At 45.1% G+C, this 20402-nt stretch overlaps 1 protein-coding gene across 2 annotated transcripts in view; it reads right to left on the reverse strand.

Annotated features, from left to right (window-relative positions):
- GNPTAB (N-acetylglucosamine-1-phosphate transferase subunits alpha and beta) overlaps positions 1–20402 on the reverse strand; it is a 59346-nt gene that overhangs the window by 33456 nt on the left and 5488 nt on the right. The window contains exons 2-4 of one of the 2 annotated variants that reach the window (XM_080935908.1): positions 11236–11321; positions 1412–1531; positions 853–891 (exon numbers count right to left, since the gene is read on the reverse strand). In XM_080935908.1, the coding sequence (XP_080792034.1) occupies positions 853–891; positions 1412–1531; positions 11236–11321 (245 nt within the window). The remainder of the gene's footprint in view (positions 1–852; positions 892–1411; positions 1532–11235; positions 11322–20402) is intronic. The other variant, XM_080935910.1, reaches the window with a different exon arrangement.

Genomic DNA, 20402 nt, shown 5'->3' on the forward strand with positions numbered 1-20402 from the left:
AATCTGTCTCTCTCAAACATTTGTCCCTCATAGTCCTTTAAAGATAGAATACGGTAATATACATACATTATGTATATATACATATACATTATGACACAAACACACATACTTAGAACATGCCTGCCGGAGATACTGAGAGGTATGAAGCAGGAAAATAAAGCATTGGCATAGGAACTAAAGGCCTTAGGCCACAAGCTGTGACTGACAGCACTTGAGAAGGAGGCAGGAGGGTCAGGAGTTCAAGGCTATGTGAGGGTCAGCCTGGGCTAGATGAGACCTTGTCTCCAAAAAAATGAAAACAAGCCAAGGACTGTTGAGAAATGGGGGTCATGGCCAGCCGCCTTTAAAATCGAAGTGGGAAAGAGACTCTTCAGAGCCAGGCGGGGTTGGAATAAATATATTTAGCAAAAGAGATGTATCTGGTTCCTGTCACTGGGCTAAATCCCCTTCCAGGTCCTTAAATATGTACAGCTTGACAGCTTCACAGATACGGGATTACAGGCACACAAATAAATGACCGGCACACAATGGACAGTAAAACGTGGGGTGTAATTAGTTTAAAGAGGCCCAGAGAACAATGCATCTGCAACGGGACAGATGAATGAGTACTCTGGCCTTGCCAAAACCAAGCCGGACTCAGCCGGCCAGAACACAAACCCCGTGGGCGCCCAGTCACTGAGGAGAGCACAGCCAATTCTCCCCAATGAGTGCACTTAATGGGGTGTCAAAATAGCAGGGGAGGGGTTGCATATGAGCAGCCTCTTAAATATAAAACAGCGAGTGCCCCATGAGCGATAATCCTGATACTTCATCTCCTCCGGCTTTATTCCTGGAAAAAAAAAAAAAGCTCACCTCTTTGTTGGTTCGGTTGTGTTCTTCCCGAGGACTTCCCTAGTAAAGAGCAAAGACGCCTAGTTACACACTCACTTCATTGGGACTGATATGCCAATGGGAAGTGTCACATACGCTTTAGGGCACTGACAACGTGTAGACAAATCGTGTGAAGCGCTGAGATCTCAGCACGGGGACACAGGAACTTCAGGCCACGGACTAATCCCACAACTGCTGAGAGGGGATGAAACGCTATCAATAACCCTGAACCTCCAACTGCAACCCATAAAGTTCACTTAGAATGCCACCTGGTGCTTTACTTATAAACCGTGGAATGGGGCTGCTGGTCACTTGGTGTAGTGGCCATTGTTTTATACCCTGAGACAGAGAAGTCATTGCAGTATTGAGTGCAAACGACCGGAACTGAAGCACACTGACGAATACTATAAAGAAGGGGGAAGCTCTTAGCAAGTCTTCCCGACGAGAGAGGGCTAGCCAGCTTGGAGTGGACATGCTGCCCTTGTCTGACGTTACGCCTTCCTGGGATGTTGGCCATTCCTGGGTTTTTAAAGCGACTCACCGCATGGCGTTCTGCTCTTCCTCCATGTGCTCTCGGACCTGCTGCAGCTCCTTTAGCAGCTCAAGGTCTGTGCCATTCACCCAGGTGTAAACCACGTCGATTGGCATGGGCAGACAGAGCCTAGGGCAGACCCACAAGTCCTCCAGTTTAGCTGCAGGGTTCTTAGAACACTTGGGGGAGAGACTCACAGAACGTATGCGTAAGAGTTTACGTTTAAGCTGGGGGTGGTGCACACCTTTGATCCCAGCTCTTGGGAGGCAGAGGCAGGCAGGTCCCCAGTCTCAGTGAGGCCAGCCTGGTCCACAGGGTGAGTTCCAGAACAGCCAGGGCCACACAGAGAAACCCTGTCTTGGAAAAACAATAAACAAACAAAAACAACAACGAAAGAGCTAAAATTTAGACATTTTCAAAGAAAGCTAACGAAAGGCCACAGGGGTATCACATACACAGGCCAGAAGAAAGCACTGTGTGCTTTCTGAGGCCACCGCTGAGGGAAATACCGTCTCTGTGAATGTCGTCATGTTAGAAACTTCATAGAATCATCTGAACATCACAACCACCCTTAAAAAAGTTGATATCTTTCCTTTTTTAAAGATTATTTTCAGGGCTATCAGGACAGCTCAGTGCTTGTCACACAAACCTAAGACCTGAGTTTGATCCCTGGAAAGGTAAAAAAAATCCAGTTATCCTCTGCCCTCCACACATGCACCAAGGCATGCCACTCCACCATTTATGCACGGGATGATGGTGACGATGATGACTGTGGTAATAAAGATTAATGAAGGCGACTCTCAGAGACAAAAAGAGCTCCTCGGAGGCCTCAGAGCTTGGGTTCAGCAGGGGGTGGTCATCAGGTGCAGGGAGATTTCTTGGGGTGGACAAAGTTCTCGGACTAGATGTGATGACAGTCGCACAACACTGTGAATGAATTTGGTGCTGCCTTTAACCAAACACTGTAAAAATGGCTAAAATGCTAACATGTATGCATGAGCTGGAGAGATGGCTCAGTGGTTAAAAGGACTAACTGCTCTTCCAGAGGTCCTGAGTTCAGTTCCCAGCAACCACAACCATCTGGAATGGGATCTGATGCCCTCTTCTGGTGTGTCTGAAGACAGCGACAGTGCACTCACATACATAAAGTAAATATTAAAAAAAAAAAAATGTCAAGCAGGGTAAGAGTGAAGATGTTCTGGGAGTAGAGGGTGTTAGTTTTAGAACTCAGTTTAGATTAGATAATCTATCACTCACACACTCCACAAACACAGAATTGGCAGGATCACATGTTTCAGGGTTGCAGCCCCAGGTGTGAGCCTCAAGCCCTTAGACTGGCTTGTTCCAATAATGTGCATACTTCATATTCCTCTGAGGACTGTCCTTGGGGTTAAAATTAATGACTCCAAGATAATCTCAGATAGCACAAGGCCAGGAGATAAAGGTGTGGCTAATGCTGGCACCTTCAGGACAGCCCTTAAGGTTATGGGAAAGAGCTCTAGGTACATGAGTTTGAGATTATATATATTTTTTCAACTATGCAAAATATAAGGATGCAATATGAATTACGAGGGGTTTCAAGAATCTAAAGAAACAAAGGCAGCTACAGTATGAGCCAGTTTGTCAGAAAGATACAAAGGCAGATTCCTGAGTTCAAGGTCAGCCTAGGACAGGGCTAGGTTAGGCCCAGGTGTGGTAGTAATGTGGTAGGGCAGGTCTAGAGGAACTATCTTATCTCTGTGCTTAAAGGAGGCAGACAGATCCCTGAATTCTTTTGCAAGGTTAAGAAAAGGTCTACCCTTCTCGAAGGAATTGGAGTAATGACTGGATTGATATGTAAAATAAAAGACTGGACTTGTATTGGCTAGAGATGAGCTATCCTGAGAATTTTTTTAGGATAAAAAGAATTTCTTGGAGAACAGACAGACATAGAAACACATGTATGTGCGCGCGCGCGCGCGCACACACACACACACACACACACAAACACACACACACATATACACACACACTGGAAAAGCTGCATCAAGAACAAGGGCTTCAGCTTGGATCCAGGATTTGACTTTGAGTCAAGCTTTTCTCCAACCAGACACCCCTACTCTCAGAACCCCCTCTATGCTGGTCCTTGGCAATCAAATGCAGCCAAATATTAAAAGATATTCAAGAATACAGAAAGATAATCAGACATTTAAAGAGCACGATGAAGTTATCTAACAGCCCAAGGAAGTGTGGCCTACGTAATGCCACAGACCTCTGTGCCCCATGGACATTCTACATCCAACCCTTCTCTTCCTTTGTCCCAGAGCCCATGACATCTAAATGACTAACCTCCCACCTCTTCAGTTAGCTACATACCTCCTTCCTGTGCACACAAGCACCAAAGTCTTTGATTCCCAAAGTCTCAGGTAGCAGCATAGCACCCGGCATGGGAGCAGCCACTGTCTGCTGAAAAGCCCTTGACCCCTCTGCCTTCAGCACCCGGCCTGAGGATGGTGTTCTTCCCCCAACCCGCTTGTTTTTAAATCATCTGAAAATTAAGAACAAGACCTAGCATGGCCTTAGTGTTTCTGTTCAGGTTTCATGTTACCAAAAGGTTTCTTTAGTTCAACTGACTTAACAAAGCAACCCAACAACTAGGAAAAAACAAAATGAAAAACCCAAACACACAATCCCACTACTCTGCAGATACAGACTTCAAGTTTGCCTGTTGACACTTTAGATGGTTCTTTCCCCTGGAGAAGGAAATGGGGTTTTTGTTGGTTTGTTTTATGGCCAACTTCCAAAGCTTGCCCTCTTTAATAGTTAATTCTGATTACCAGCTTGGTAAGATTCAGAGGTCCCCAGGCTTGAGTGTGCCCATCAGGGTAGGATTAGCTGGGGGATATGGGGGTGGGGAGCACCCAGGATGTGGGTCCACCTAACTGCTCCACCTGCAAAGCCTGGAGCTACCACACCTTTCCACTATGAATCAGCAGCCAAAATAAACCTTTCCTTTCTGCAAGTTGTTCTTTGTCAGGTATTTGGTCACAGCAACAAGGAAATACACGCTCCATTTGCTCTTCTTGCAGCCTCATACACACACACACACACACACACACACACACACACACACACACACACTGCATCATGGATTAATTACTTCATGGGAAAATAGTCAGTGACCACCACATCTTGCTTGGAAGATGTGAATGAATTGGCGGTACCTTGTAAGGCTCTCAGGAAGCCCAAGAAAGGATGATCTTGAATCAGCCTGGGTTATGCCGGAATCCTGCCCCCACCCAACCCCCCAAAAGAAATGCAGCACTTACGTTCTAGCTAAGTAAAAATTAAATAGATATGAAGTCACTTAAATGACACAGGGAAAAAGATAGAAAACTGGTCTATGTACAGACTATTTTTAGATGGAGATATAAGAGATGGCCTTACTGGGAAACAGTTCGGGGTAGGCATGCAGCCCGCTGGTAGAGTATTTTCTCAGTATGCGTGAGGCCTATGGCTCCAACTTCAGCACAGTGCTGAGAATATGGCATTGTAGAGAATGGTGTTTGGGAGCTGGATAAGAGGAAGAAACATACCAGGAAAAGGTATTTTCATGTGCCCCGAGACACACACTTAGCGGGCTTATCCAAGAAACTAGGGGAAACCAAGCAATCAATCGGAAGAACCTAACTAGCTATGGAGGCCAGAGAGGTAACGGGGTCCCAAATGCTTTGTCAGGAAAGTGAGGACGCATATGTGCCACGGTTGAGTGTGATCCCAGCAGTCTAGGCTTCACAATCTGTTGTTCTCAGGACAACCTGGTCGCTCACCCTCACCACGTAGGCTAGGAACTGGCAGGATGCTGCTCATTCTTTCTCACTTCTTCCTTCCTCCATCCACTCTCTTCAGCCCCATTCTCCCGGAAGAGAATTCACTCACAACATGCATCTTCCCCAGCACTTTATACTTGAAGGGAGGCTTAGTACACTCAATACCACCACCACCACCACCACCACCACCACCACGGGCACACGTATCTTCCATAAGATGGCCAGCACCCAGGGCAGAAGAGGAACTGCCTTCCCAGTCCCTTCTTTTCTCTCTTGCACCTCCAGGCTCTTTCCCCATAGCAATGGTATTCAGAAACATTCCCTCCAGGCGTTCCCTGCACACTACCTCACACAGTAGCCAGCAGCTACACTGGACTTATAAACAGGTTGCTGCTCTCCGCCAGGTCCTAACTGTGAGGGTCCAAAGTGGCCTTGGAATGAATGCTCTTCTCGAAGAAGATCTGGGCTAACGCTGCTGTTGCTGTAGATCAGCTGACTTCTATGTAAGAGTAATGGATTCCTCTCGGTCAGCACTATTTGCCTGAGGTCTAGAATAGTGCCTCCTAGGAGTGGGTTAATACGCACCGGTTAGATAAATAACTATGATCTCATTACAGTTATTATTAATGTTTTGGGTGATTTGCCTGTATGTGTGTCTGGGTAACCTCTACGTGCCTGGTGCCTGCAGAGGTCAGAAAAGGGTCCCCTGAACCAAAGTTACAGACAATTGTGTGCTGCCATCTGGGTGCTGGAAATCAAATTCTGAGGGAGCAATCGGTGCTCTTAACCACTAGGTATTCCTGTAGCCCCAGTAACTACGATTTCTTCAGCATGTATGTTTGTTCCCTATTAACATCTGACTCGGCACACCCACACACCTTATTCAAGGTCACTCCAAGTGGTCTTTACTGTGGTGTGTGTTTGTGTGGATGCTTGCTTCTATGTGGCAGAGAGGGCACATGCTCGAGTGTGATGGGCAGAGAACAACCTTGAGGTATCAGTTCTCACACTAGTCAGTAGGTTTGAGAGTCAAGCATGTAGAAACTAAAAATGTAAACAAACAAACAAAAACCAAAACCACCCCCACCCAAAACCCTGCTTGATTCAATATACTTTTCAGTGGGAAGATGGAAGGAAGGATTCATCGTGGTTTTTATTAGAACCAAGAAATACTGACTAATGTTCAACTGAGGAAAACAACTCAGGTTCATAAGTCATTTACACACTGGCTCTTCTAATGAGCCTGTTAGCACATGTTTAACGTGGGCTAAATTAAAACCTGAGGGAGACCACATGACTGGCTCACAGCCATTAGTCAGTTTTTTTTGGTTTTTTTTTTTTTTAATCAAGCCTGGCAGAGATGAGTCTGAGCCTTTAGTTATAACCACACTCTTGATTTCCAGTTGAGAAAAAAGCCTGTGACTCAGAGTAAAAGGGGTGGTGACAAATTCGTGATACAACTGTATTCAAATCACTACCTAAAAGTAACAAAGTCACTTCCCAGACCCCAGACCTGCAGTAGAAACGGAATGTAAATGGTTGAATACCCATCCATGCATTACACACGACAGCCCCAAAAGGAACATCTGCCTTGAAATCAGCAATGGATGACTTACATACTAGCAACAAGGGAACTCACAAACTGGGATTTCCTTTTCATTCAAAGCAAATGGCACTGAGAACCCAACAGTGGCGGGTAGGCGGTGATGGGGAGAGCCTTAGATCCCAGAGCCTGAGAGACAGAGGCAGGCTGATCTCTAGATTAAGTTCCAAGACAGCCAGGGCTACACAATGAAACTCTGTCTCAAAACAACAACAACAACAACAACAGCAACAACAACAACAAAAGGAGGCTGGAGAGACGGCTCAGTGTGGTTAAGAGCGCTGACTGCTCTTCCAGAGGTCCTGAGTTCAATTCCCAGCATCCACATGGTGGCTCACAACCATCTGTAATGAAATCTGATGCCCTCTTCTGGTGTGTCTGAAGACAGCTACAGTGTACTCACATAAATGAAATAGATAAACCATAAAAGAAGAAGAAAAAAACAAAACCAATAATCAAAACAAACAAAAAAAAAAAACTAGCAAAAGAATGAAAGCTTTCACTAAACATTACAGTACAAAGTACAAGCTAAAAATAAAGAAAACATTATTCACAAGATTTTAGCCTGCAATCCCAGCCCTTGGGAGGCTAGGGCAGGAATCTAATGTGAAGCCGGACTGGGCTACATATTGAGACCAATATTCTTTTAAAGTCTCTTTAGCGAGCACATCCACAGTCTCGGCGCTCAGAGGGTGGGGTAGGCAGGTCTTTGAGTTTGAGGCTAGCCCAGTCTACACAGCAAGCTCCAGGCTACATTATGAGATCCTGAGATCCTGTCTCAAGCAAAACAAAACAAAAAAAGTCTTTAGAAAGAACACAAGAGTGGTCCATGAAAACCGCTGAACTTGGGCTCAGAAGCCAGAGCGTGCGCTGTCCCCCCAGCACCTGACTCCTGACTGCCTCCAATCCCAGCACCAGGGAATCCAGTGCCCTGTGGTCTCTGTGGGCAATGTACTCACATACACAACCACCACCACCACCACATATACACCTAATTTAAAATTAAGATAAACAATTTTCTAAAAACTTACTGAATTAAAAAAAAAAAACAAAAAAAGAAAATGGTATTTCCTAACAGCTTAGCTTTCGTCTCTTAAAAGTCTGGCATTTCTTCAAAGCAGAGGCTTACTGGTCTGCGTCACCAACACGAAGCACGCAGTGAGGTACACGGAGGTGCTCCATAAATGTGTGAGTTGGGGAGAATCACTTTGGAGCTTTTTGCAGGGGTGGGGGTGGGGTGGGAGAACCAACTTGTGGACGGGCAAGACAGAGAAGCAGGGAAGTGACAGTTCCTGACGAATCCTTTCCTGAAGCACTGGTCACCGGGCCTGCAGCCTCAGGACCATCAGGAAGCTGGCTAGGAACTCAGTTCTCAGAGACACTCTAAGACCTGCAGACTCAGAAGTTCTAGGGCGAGGGGGAAAAAATAACAAAAAAACAAAACAAAACAAAAACCCCCTACCCTTTTCTCACACCCTCCTAGCATACAAAAGTTAATAACCACTGTAGCTAGGGAACCTTTCTCAGCCTTACATGGCTCTGCTGGCCTCACTGAGAACCATCAAGGTCCACAGGAGTGTTGCATATAGGTTGTAGTTATGTTTCCCATATTTGTTCCCAATAGAACAAGACAGCTTAGAGCTATGAGCTTCCTTACATGTTAATTTTATAACTTTTGTCAAGAAAACCTTGATTTTCTTGGGCTGGGGGTGGGGACAAAATGGCTGCTCTGCCAACACAAGGGTTTGAGTCTGGGAACCGAACGCTGAAACTATTGTGGTCTTATGTACGTGTAAAAGATGTGTGTGCTCACACAGGCCAGAGGACACTCACCAGGGTCATTCAGTTCTTCAGGTGACAAGATGGCCTGAAGCTTATCAAATAGGTTTTACAGGCTGCCAGGAAGTATCTGCTCATCTCTGCCTCCTAGCACTGGGGTTACAAGTGTGCACCTGGCTATTTTGACCCAGGGTTCTGGGGATCATGTGGGTTTTTTTAATTACTTGCAAGCACTTTATCTAAAGGATCTATCTGTGAAACCTGGAAACCGTATTTTCTGTGATTTCTGAAATGTTCTGTTCCATTTAACAGAAGCAAGCTAGCTACTAGCATCTCACAGCTTCCTGTTTCAGTCTGTTTGCATATGATGCTTTGGTTAGCCAACCAAAAGGGAAGGATTTTTGGAGAAAATTCCAGCTCACACAGAAATGGGCCAGGGCATCTTTTAATAACTTTTTCTGACATTAAACTCAGGATCAGCCATAGCAACCCAAGGGTTAGCTGTGTGGAGTCTGAAAATTCTAGGGCTTTACATTAAAACCCATTGGCCTTTCTTGCACATTGAACATCTCAATTATTAATGCAAGATTCGGTAACATTACACACTGGTAACCAATGGTCTCCAGTAGACCTGCCAAATGCTGATACATTTTATTAATCTTCTTAACTAATATTAAACAGTGTGATTTCAGAGATGAGACCAAAACTAATCACAAAAACTGTTATTAATGTCTCCATATTGGAAGCAAGTTCCACAAATCTGAAAACACAAATGTTATTATTACTAATGAATACTACTGTCTGCTTTCCTTGAAATGACAAAAATCACTGTGTTCATTGATGAATAAAAATAACTAAGTCCAAGTAAACATACTATTGTCGGCTCTATAAAGTAATAAGAGTTAACATGAAAAAGGTGGCTAGTTGAGCTTGTGACTCAGTTGCCCGAGGGTGCCTACTTAATTAAACAATCAATATGCATTTAATGTGAACATCATCTTCTTAACCTTCCTAATGCTGCAACTCTTTAGTACAGTTCCTCATGTGGTTGTGACTCCCAACCATGAAATTATCTAATTACCACATCATGACTATAATTTTGCTACTGCTAGGCATCATATTGTAAATATCTGATATGCAGTGTACCTGCTATCCAATCCCCAAAGGGGTTGTGACCCACAGATTCAGAAACACTAATTAAAAAGGCATGTGTGTACTCAAGGGTCAACATAAAATTAGGTTAATAACTGCTCGGCTCCGTCGCAAGCATTTGTACATAGAACCACCCTATTCTGTTCCCTTTAAGCAATGCAGTGGTAAAATGTTAAGGTGTGAGAAATTTTAAACACTTGTTTTTATACCATTCACTAATGCACATAGTGTTTAAAAGCACACAACACACATGACTGAGAGTGACAGCAGTGTCACACGCAGGCTAGTGCTCCCTACTGGCTGTGTATTGATTACCTAGTTTCCCTATCCTGTTCCTCACAGAACTAGAGGCATAAAATGAGTCCTCGACGCTTAGCCTGTTCAACACTTCTAGGCAAGATAATTTCTTGGATGCTGAGTTTTTTTTTTTTTTTTTTTTTTTTTTTTTAACCTACAAAATAGGATGAACTAAAAGGCTTCTTCAGGTGGGTACATATACTCTGAAATATACAACCTGCAGTTCTAAGAACAAAATCACACGTCTATTAAAAAGTCTACACAAAAAACAAAGGAGTGCTTGGAACCATCTGATAATGGAGAGTTGGAGTGTTGCAGATTAGGAGCCGCAGCCTTTTGGGCTGTTTGTAATATTTTTAACAGCCATCTAGTGCTAACCTCTGTGTGAGATCTAAGAGCCTTGTCACTGCCAGGGAACACACATTTAAAATATATTAACAGATCATTAGTTCCCATCAATCCAAAAGCTGGGAATAGATTCCATTCACCTGAAACCTGTAGCAGAGATTCCCCCAATTTGCTGGAATCCACGGTGGTGGTCTGAATAGGCATGGCCCCCAGACACATGTGTCTGAATGTTTGGCTCACAGGAAGTGGCACTTTTAGGAGGTGTGGCCTTGTTAAAGGAAGCAAGTCACTGTGTAGGTGGGTTTTGAGGTTTTACATATGCTCAAGCCACACCCAGTATGGCAGACAGTCTCTTTCTACTGCCTGTGGATCAACATGTAGAACTCTCAGCTCCTTCTCCAGCACCATGTCTGCCTGCACACTGCCATGTTTCCAGCCATGAAGATAATGGACTGAACCTCTAAACCTGTAAGCCAGCCCCAATGTAATGTTGTCCTTATAAGAGTTGCCTTGGTCATGGTGTCTCTTTACAGTAATAAAACCCTATGACACCCACTTACCTGATGTTTTTGAAAAATACATTTATGATTTTCTTATGCTACATAACTATAAAAACTTCATAAACCTTTTCACAGAGGAGCATATAACTTGGTACAATTAGAATCCATATTCCTGGCTACTTATACTGGCCTCAAAAGTAAATTATTTATTTCCTTAGATGTGAGAGGTGTGTTTTGTGTTGCCATAAGCAACCTGGAGAGATCTCTTTAACTAGCCACCATATTTAATGCATGACTTATTTAAATTTAAATAACAGATGCTCTACAAAACGACTCCTGTCTTACCGATTCTGAAAGGATTTCCCAGCAATGTTGTCTCTGTAGGAATCGAATAAAACATGGTATTGATCACGGCTCCATTCCAGAACCACCTACAAGAAAAAGAAAAATACCAACACTTTCTGTGCATCAAAAACTAACAGTTCAATACAAAAGACAACGAGAAAGACGTCAGCAAGCTGGAAGAAGGCGGGTTACTTAAGGGAATCTGTGTGGTTGGATTTTTCTTCCTTTTAGTCCCCAAAATGTACATTGATGTTTTCCCTATGTGTATGTCTGTGTAAGGGTGTCGAAACTCCAAGAACCAGAGTTATACACAGGTGTGAGCTGGCATCTGGGCTGGTCATTGAACCCAGATCCTCTAAAGGAGCAGCCAGTGCTCTTAGCCGCTGGACCATCTCTCCAGCCCCCTGTGGTTGACTTTTTCAAGCAGAGAATAGGTAGATACCAGGAGAGATTCGAAGCTAGGGCGGGAAGCTGAGCCCTGACTATGGGCTGCCCTGTAGCGCATGGGTTAGCAGAAGCTCTGGAGGACGGCCTATGCACCCCCTAAAGTCTGGGAAGGGTTCTCCTCAGAGCTCATAAGAAGACCAATGGCAGAAGAGACTAACATGACCTTACAGTGAGGCTTCCACTGACTCCGGATGGATATTCGCAGATATCTGTACACAGGTCTCGTCTTCTCTGTTCCTGAGCACTGAGGAAGGAAATACCTTCCTAGCAAACACCCTATTCTGTACAATTTGCTCCAGGCCTCGTCAATATGGCCCCATGCATCTCATGGTCTTTCCTCCTTTCTATTTTCTGCTCAGCCCACTCCCCCACTTGAGTCCTCACCCATCACTGTGGCCCATCAAGGCCTCTGCTGTCCACTCCAGGACATTTGCTAGCTCTACCTTAATTCTTGAGAGCTGACCAGGTCCTCTTTCTAGAAGCTCGCCCCTTCCCAACTACTCTGGAGGATTCCTTGCCGCATGCCTTCTAGCTTTCTGCTCCTCTGCTGAGGTCGGATGGCTGTCCATGGATAAAAGGCTGTAGGATTCCTGGCAAGATCCAGGATGCTGCTATCCTCACAGTGCCTGAAGTCAGACGTGCATACAACCGTCCTCCAACCGCAGAGGGAACGTGCTCTATCTGATATCACACAGAGCCAAACTCGAAGCTATAAAATGTCATCTACACTGTGAAATACAGGTGTGCCAACTTACACTAGTATAAACTGTATGAATATCAATTTACTGAGTACACACATAGCAATTCTCTTGAAAAACAAACCACAAAATTAAGAGAGCAAATTTTTTCTTGGCTAGTGGGTTGTTCAGAAGATACAGTAGATGGAAGGGAGGGTGTATGACCTCACCAAGGGTCACATCAGCTGACATGTTCTATGCATCTTCCATGTGCCCGCTCCCACTGGCGGTCCCCCAGATCTTTAAAGAGTGTCGTACTATAAGGTTACAATACTAAAACCAGCATGGCACCACACAAATACAGACATGATTATCAATGCAATTAAACTGAAGATCCAGAAATAAATCTACCGACACCTGATTTCTGATTTAGAGGGAAAAAAAGTGCCAAGAATACACACTGGATAAAAGACATCTTCAACAAATGGTGCTGATTAAACTAGATGTCTGCTTGTACAAAAATACAAACAGATTTATAATTATCACCCTGCACAAAACTCAACTCCATATGGATCAAAGACCTTAACCATAAAACCAGATATACTAAACCTGACAGAAGAAAGGTAGAGATAGCCTTGAACACACTGGCACAGGAAAAGACTTTCCTAACCAGGACACTGTTAGCCCAGAGACTGAGATCAACAATTAGTAAATGGGACACCGGGTAAAAGTAACGGATTCTCCTATAGTAACTGTTGTCTGGGAGGCTCACTGCCTCCATCTGCTAACCTAGGCCTAGTCCTGGAAGCTTCTAGCCTTTGCACAATCAAATCTAGGCCTAGAATGTTTTTCAGCCTCTGAGACTTGCTGCTGAGTAAGCTCACCCTTCCTTCTTTCTGAACTCTGGCTGGCTGGTTCAACTCAGTTGTTCTTCTCAGACTCCTCTCCCGGCTGACTGATTCAATCTGGCTTCTCTCAAATGGCCTCTCATTAACTGCTCTGCTTGGCCTCAATCTAATCTGGCTCCTTCTCATTCTCTTTACCCATGTCTAGCTTGTTCTGTCTTCAATCTGTGTCTATAAAACTCTCCCGGTAAAACTGCCTCCTCCTCCTCTTCCTCCTCCTCCTCCTCTGCGCTGCTCTCCTCTCCCTCTCAACTCTGCTGCACTGTCTCCACAAACTCTGCCATATTCCTGGACTGTGCTCTCTTCTGTTCTGTCTGTCTCTCCCTTAAGTGCCTTCCCTTTCCTCTCTCTTCTCCTGTGAGTTGGGCATATCCTATTCTGTCATATCTTCCCCAGATTTGGCACTTTGACTCTCAATTAGTCACTATCAAACATGGCTGCTTCCTTTTACAAACTAACTTTACCTTCATTGTTTGGGATTAAAGGTGTGTAGTAAGGGCTGAGCCACACCCTAACAATAAACAGGTTCAAATATCCTGTAACAACCTTATGAAACTGAGGGTCCCTTATTTGGACAAAGCAACAGCCTACAGAATGGGAAAACAACTACACATCTGATAGAGGGCTAATCCAAAATATATTAAAAAAAAAAAAACTCCAGAAAATAGACATCAAAAAACAAAACAAAACAAAACAAAAACCAATTAAAAAGGGGGTACAGATCTAAACGGAGACGTCTCAAAAGAGAAAAATCAAATAACTGAGAAACAAAGAAATTGTTCAACATCTTTAGCCATCAGAGAAATGCAAATCAAGTTGCTTTCAGACTTTATCTTACACCTGTCAGAATGGCCAAGATCAACAACACAAGTGACAGCCACGCTGTTGAGGATGTGGAGTAAAAGGCACGGACACTCATCCACTGCTGGTGGGAGTGCAAACTTGTACAGCCACTGTGGTTCCTCAGAACGATGGGACTCAAGACACAGCCCTCCCACTCCTGGGCATATAACCAAAGGATGCTTCATCCTACCAGACACTTGTTCAACTATGTGCCTTGCCAGAAACTGGAAAGAACCTAGATATCCCTCAACAGAAGAACGCATAAAGAATATGTGGTTCATTTACACAATGGAGCATTACTTAAGCTGTTCAAAGAAACAATGACATCATGAACTTTACAGGCAAACAGATAGAACCAGAAAAAAAAAAAATCATTTTGAGTGAGGAAACTCAGACCCAGACAGAAAATCTGGTGTTACCTTATGTGTTTCAGCTGCTGAGACAATGATAACCACGTTCCAGACCACAGAACCACAGAGGTGGGTGTGGGTTAAGGGAGATGGTTACGAGGGGTGGGGAGTTGGAATGAGAGGATCAGATGAGCAGGAGGAAAGAGGGGGATCAGGGAGGAAATACAGGGAGAGACAGCTAAGATTAAGGGCCATTTGTGGGGTAGTATGGAGCCCTAATATAGTAGAAACCTCCTAAAATATATACATACATGAAAGCAAGCTAAGTGATATTGCCCAATAATGAGGGAGACAGAGTCCCAACTGGTCATCTCTTGTCACCACCAAACGTAGCTTCCAGTACGAAGACTGGGTTACATCTAATTGAGTTGTTGGCCAAGGGGGTCCACTGGGAATCCTTAAACAAGCCAGGCTGTTGCCAAGACTGTAGGTTGCTCTCCATAAATTGACAACAAGGTCTCACTGATGAAGACAGCACCCACACAACCCACTGAACACGGAGAAATTAAGCTTGTGCCTATGTAGAACCTTTTGCCCCTGGGTTTTAGGGCAACAGTTCTCAACCTATAAGCTGTGACCTCCTTGGGGTTCACATATCAGATATCCTATATATCAGGTATGTACATTATGATTCATAACAGCAAAATGACAGTTATGAAGTAGTAACGAGATAACTTTATATTATGAAGTAGTAACGAGATAACTTTATAATTAGGGTCAGCACATGTATTAAAGGGTTGCAGCATCAGGAAGGCTGAGGACCAGTGCTCTGATGCCTTTGGTATAAGAGGGTATACTGCATGCTACCAAATGAGAAGCAAACACCACACTAGTCATAACCCTTGGATCTATGACTGTCTCCTGTCTGTGAGATATGCTACAGCAAGGGTAGAATAAAGCAAATGGTGGTCAAAGCGTGGAGGAGTAGCCAACCAATAACTGATTTGACTTAAGCCCAGTCTGAGATGGAACCCATACCCAACACTGTTTGGGTGACCTAGAACCGGAGACTAGATATCCCAGGACTTAGTAGTACCAAACAGTACTACTGTTCTTAAAAAAAAAAAAATCAGTGCCTTGTTGGGGTTTGGGGGAGGAGGACTCAAGACAGGGCTTCTTTAGGTAGCCTTGGCTGTTCTAGAAGTAGCCCTGTAGACAGACAAGGCTGGCTTGACAAGACAGAGATCCACCTGCCTCCTAAGTGCTGAGATTAAAGGCACGCACCACCACCAGGCTTCAACTGTAGTTTCTAAAGGTTTTCAAAGGGCTGCGGCCAGGGTCCCATCATGCCTGGTATTTTGATGTTGCCAGGGTGTTCTGTGTTCTGATGATGCTAAGGGGTAAGTTAAGGACCCAACAAGTACATTCTAGGTTCAGACCATAAGTGGTTGGTCAACGGCGGTGTCACTCTTCACTGAAATGATGCCGGCCCAGAAATAGACATGACGGTGACACAGGGACCTCCTCCCTAACCAAAAGTTAATCCCTCACAGTGGCCAGTGTGAGATTCCCAGTGATCAGCGGCCAACCCCTTCATACAGACAATTCCCGTGCCACCATCTCCATCCTCTCACGTGGGTTTAACTCACCCTTGGAGGAGATCAAAGTCACTGTGCCTGCCTTTCATCGTGTGGCTAACAAACCTTCCAAACTGTCTTCAGAATTCTGCTCACAGCTCTGTGAGCCAGTGCAGCCGCCGGTGGTCACCCTGGAGGTGCCAGCAGCCCTCCTCCCACCGCGCCTCTGACTCTTGCGCCATTTCTGGTTTTCTTCTCTATGTCCTGTTCACTCTGACTGCGGTCCTCTCCGTCAACATCTTTTGAACTGACTCGGCCTCTTCACCACGGTTGCCCTGCAAAGACTTGAATCCATTCTCCTGGCCGTCTCCCCACTGGACTGTGAGTTCCTCGAGCACAGGTGGAGTCCTACCCGAGAGCCTGACCACAATAAACACCTTCCGTGCAGACATCTTCTGAAATTGCAGCGAAGGATTTTTATCAAGTGGAAATAAGTGAGAAATGGACATGAGGTTAAGGGACTCGGGTGACATAAAGGAAAGAAAGGCAGCCATACAAGGGCAGGAGAGATCTCCAGCTAGCAGCACTTGGCTATGCTACCAGCGGACCTGGGTTCAATTCCCAGCACCCACATGTGGGCTCACAACCGTCTGTGACTCCAGTCCCAAGGGATCTGATGTCTCCTTCTGACCTCCAAGGGCACTAGAAGATGACTTACATACTTGAAGGAAAAAAAAAATTAAAAAATAGAAAATAAATGCATACACAAAAAAAAAACAAGTGCATCTTTTAATAAAGGGTAAACAGGCACATCAAGGAGAAAGGATTAACTAGAATCCTAAGAGAAGAATCAAACTTAGAAATCAGTTTAAAAGCGGGCCACACGAAAGCCGTGCCCTCTGTCTGAATGACACCTGGTCTGTAGGATGTCTCTGAGATCCCTTCTTCTTGCTTAATGAGCTGTGTGGATGAATCAACCACAGGCTGACTAATCACCTGCTGAAGATACTGCCATCTGCATCACAAGACTGGAGCGAACGGTCCCGAGACTGGAAAGGTTTAAAGGGGCATACGGTAAATATACATCATCCACAACAAACACTGGCTGGCTGCGTCCTAGAAGGAACCACTAGAGGAGACATCTACATCGTGGTTATAAAAGTGTAAGCCATATTAACAAAGTGCTTGCCCCTCTGCTATCCCGGGAACAGAATACGGCTCACCCAGGCAGGCCTTGTGAGCCTTTCTGCGGTCTCGGGAACACTTGACAGGAATCAGCTGAGTGGGGCTCCCAGTTCTGCCAGCATGAACATCACAGCTAGAACAGCTCCCCAGAGAGGACATATGGCACTTAATTAGTGTTTATTGGATGCTTCCTACCAAGCATTTAGCCCACCTGTCGTCACTAGGCTTAGTCACAATCAGTGTCCTGGTTAGGGTTACTATCGCTGGGGCAAAACACCATGACCAAAAACAACTTGGGGAGGAGGGGTGTGTGCTCCACGTATACTTCCATATCTCTGTTCATCAAAGGAAGTCAGGACAGGAACTCAAATAGGGCAGGAACCTGAGGGCAGGAGCTGATGCAGAGGCCATGGTGGGGTGCTGCTTATTGGCTTGCTCATCCTGCTTTCCGATAGAACCTCAGAGCCACCTGCCTAGGGACAGCATCACCCACAATGACCTGGACCCTCCCACACTGATCACTAATTAAGAAAATGGCCTACCAGCCTATGGAGACATGTTTTTTTCAATAGAGGCTTCCCTCCTCTCAGATGACTCTAGCTTGTGTCCAGTTGACAGAAAAACAGCCAGCACTGTCAGTGAACAAAAATACGTTTTGATGCCGTAGTATTCCTACCGTTAGGGGCTGGGGGAGCCAGCCGCCCATTTTGCTTACTCTTGTTGACCGAGGTGTTAGCGGAGTAGCTGGCAAGCATCCTGTTCTACCTACTTGTCCACGCCCTGTCCCCAGTGTAGCCCAAGACTCCTGCAGATTACCATGCCATAGCCGTTCTCACAATCTCTCAGGATTTCTCAAATCTTATACCACTGATAAGGGACCCTGGCAGGTTTTTTTGGTTTTTTTTTGTACCAAAATCCCCAGTACAGGGGCAAAGGTCACTACAACTATACCCTTCTACCAGCTTTCTCTCTAGCCACGAGGGTCTTCAGACACACACACACACACACACACACACACACACCTCCTTATCTATCTTCTCACTTGTCTATTTTGTATATGGCAGAGGGCTGTGAGTTCCCAGCATACAATAAAGAGGGCAGGGAATTGTGGGAACCAGGAATCTGATCTCTCCTTCTTCCATGGGTCCTGGGACTCACACTCAGGTCAACTGGACTTGGTGACAGGCCTTTCCCCATGACTCTTTCATCTACCCTCTTTGGTTGTTTTCCAACGTCAAGGCCTTTACTCTGTTTCTCTGGTTGGGAAATGGTAGTTTCTCAGTATCATCACCTCCGCCGTAGGGTCTGGACCATTCCTTGCACTGTCCCATATGGAACATTATATGGGCACTGTCCCATATATTCACAGAATCCCTGGCTTCTCCACATTAAAGCCAGCCACAACAATTCATCCCATGCTCAGCTAGGGCAATATAAAGGGTCTCTCTCCAGATGCTGTTTAACATCCCTTGGAGGAAATATCACAAGCTAAAAGTGAGAATGCCTGAGTCAGCCCTGCCCTTCTCGGTTGGTCCTCTGAGTGTTCTGGCCTACTGTTGATTTATACAGCATCAAGGCAGCCATCCTGACAGGCCACCAGACAGGTGTGTTCTCACTGCCTCTCTCTCCCACCTCTGCACGTTTGCAGCATTGCTCACAACTGTGGTAGAGTTGTGAGTGCCCTGAATGCCTCACTGCACAAGCTCCTCGTCAGCAGGTACCATGTCTTCTCCTGGATGACTTTGTCCCCAGGGGCCTGGTTAAGTATTTCCTAACTGAATGAATGAGCCTGGCACTCTGTGGGGACAGCAGAATTCTAAGGTCAGCGACGTCATCTCTGAGCCCAGGCTGCTGAGTACAGGACGGGAAGTTAAGTTTTATCTCCTGAGCATGCTACATCAACTATGGGGCAGCTGCAACCGAGGAGCTGCTGCAAACATAAAAACACGAGTTTCTTCTGAAGTACCAAATACAACCACGTTCCAGGGCTGAGTAAGTAATGGACCAAGACACAGAGTTTTCTATACAATGGGAGCTCATCCCTATCATGGCATAAACGCCCTGAGGTTAGGAGGCTTTGCAGAAGCCACTGGCATTCTGTAACTGCCGCTCCACCTCATCCACCCACCCACCCATCCATCCACCCACCCACCCATCCATCTATCCATCCACCCATCCATCCACCCACCCATCCATCCATCCATCCACCCACCCACCCACCCACCCACCCATCCATCCACCCATCCATCCATCCATCCAAGGACTAGAACAGAAACTGTTCCCATCTCCCCCAGCCCAAGGAAAACACTCAGCAGTGATGCTGGTAAATGCCAGCCCTGCCTCACACCCGAGAAATACAAAGGGCTGTGAGCTAACTGTTCTCAGGGGAAGGTGATAGCTGATGGCCTGGAATTGGCTCACACTCCCTAGCTGGAGCCCAAAATGGGTGTGCCATGTACTGGACGTGGGTCACACGTAAGACAGAGCCCAGGGCCCATCACCACTGCCATAGAGGCAGAGGCTGAGGTAAGTCCTGACCATCTGCCATACCGTGTGCAGGTCTCAGGGTTCTGGGAAAATCTCCTTAGGGCAAAAATGAATTTCAGAACATCAGAACGAACAAGTTCCAATAATATTATGTTTAAGAGACACAAAGTAACCACACATTCTATCAGAATATAAGACTTACCTTCATTAGCACAGAGTAAAAGGAAGCTAATTAAAAATCACCCTTAATTCATCCCTCCACTTGGCACCTTTAGGTTAATAAGCAATTTTCATTCACCAAGAGTTGAGCAGTGACTGAGACAAAGTCTCTGCTTTGCTAATTAACTAGTGTCTGATATCTGATAGTAGCGTCCCCCAAAACAGTTATGTTTTTTTAAAGTTTTATGATCTTTAGCATTTTCTCCATAGCACAAATTCCATGATTATAGTTCATATATCTTTATATTTTTGTTTTACCCGTGCACACACATGTGGGTGTGGTGTGTGTGCATGCATGCGCGTATGTGTGTAAACCAGATGGATCTCCTTCTGCTTTTACATGAGTTCCAACTCCCAACCACAGTATAGGTTTCTTAAGTGAAGTTTCCAATAGTGTACATTTTTTAATATTAAAATGGGAGGGGCCTTGAATATGCTGGCTGGTAATTTCAAAACCATGTTGTTGTTTTAGTTAAT

This window comes from Micromys minutus, assembly GCF_963924665.1.
Source record: "Micromys minutus genome assembly, chromosome: 22".
Taxonomy (NCBI): Eukaryota; Metazoa; Chordata; class Mammalia; order Rodentia; family Muridae; genus Micromys; species Micromys minutus.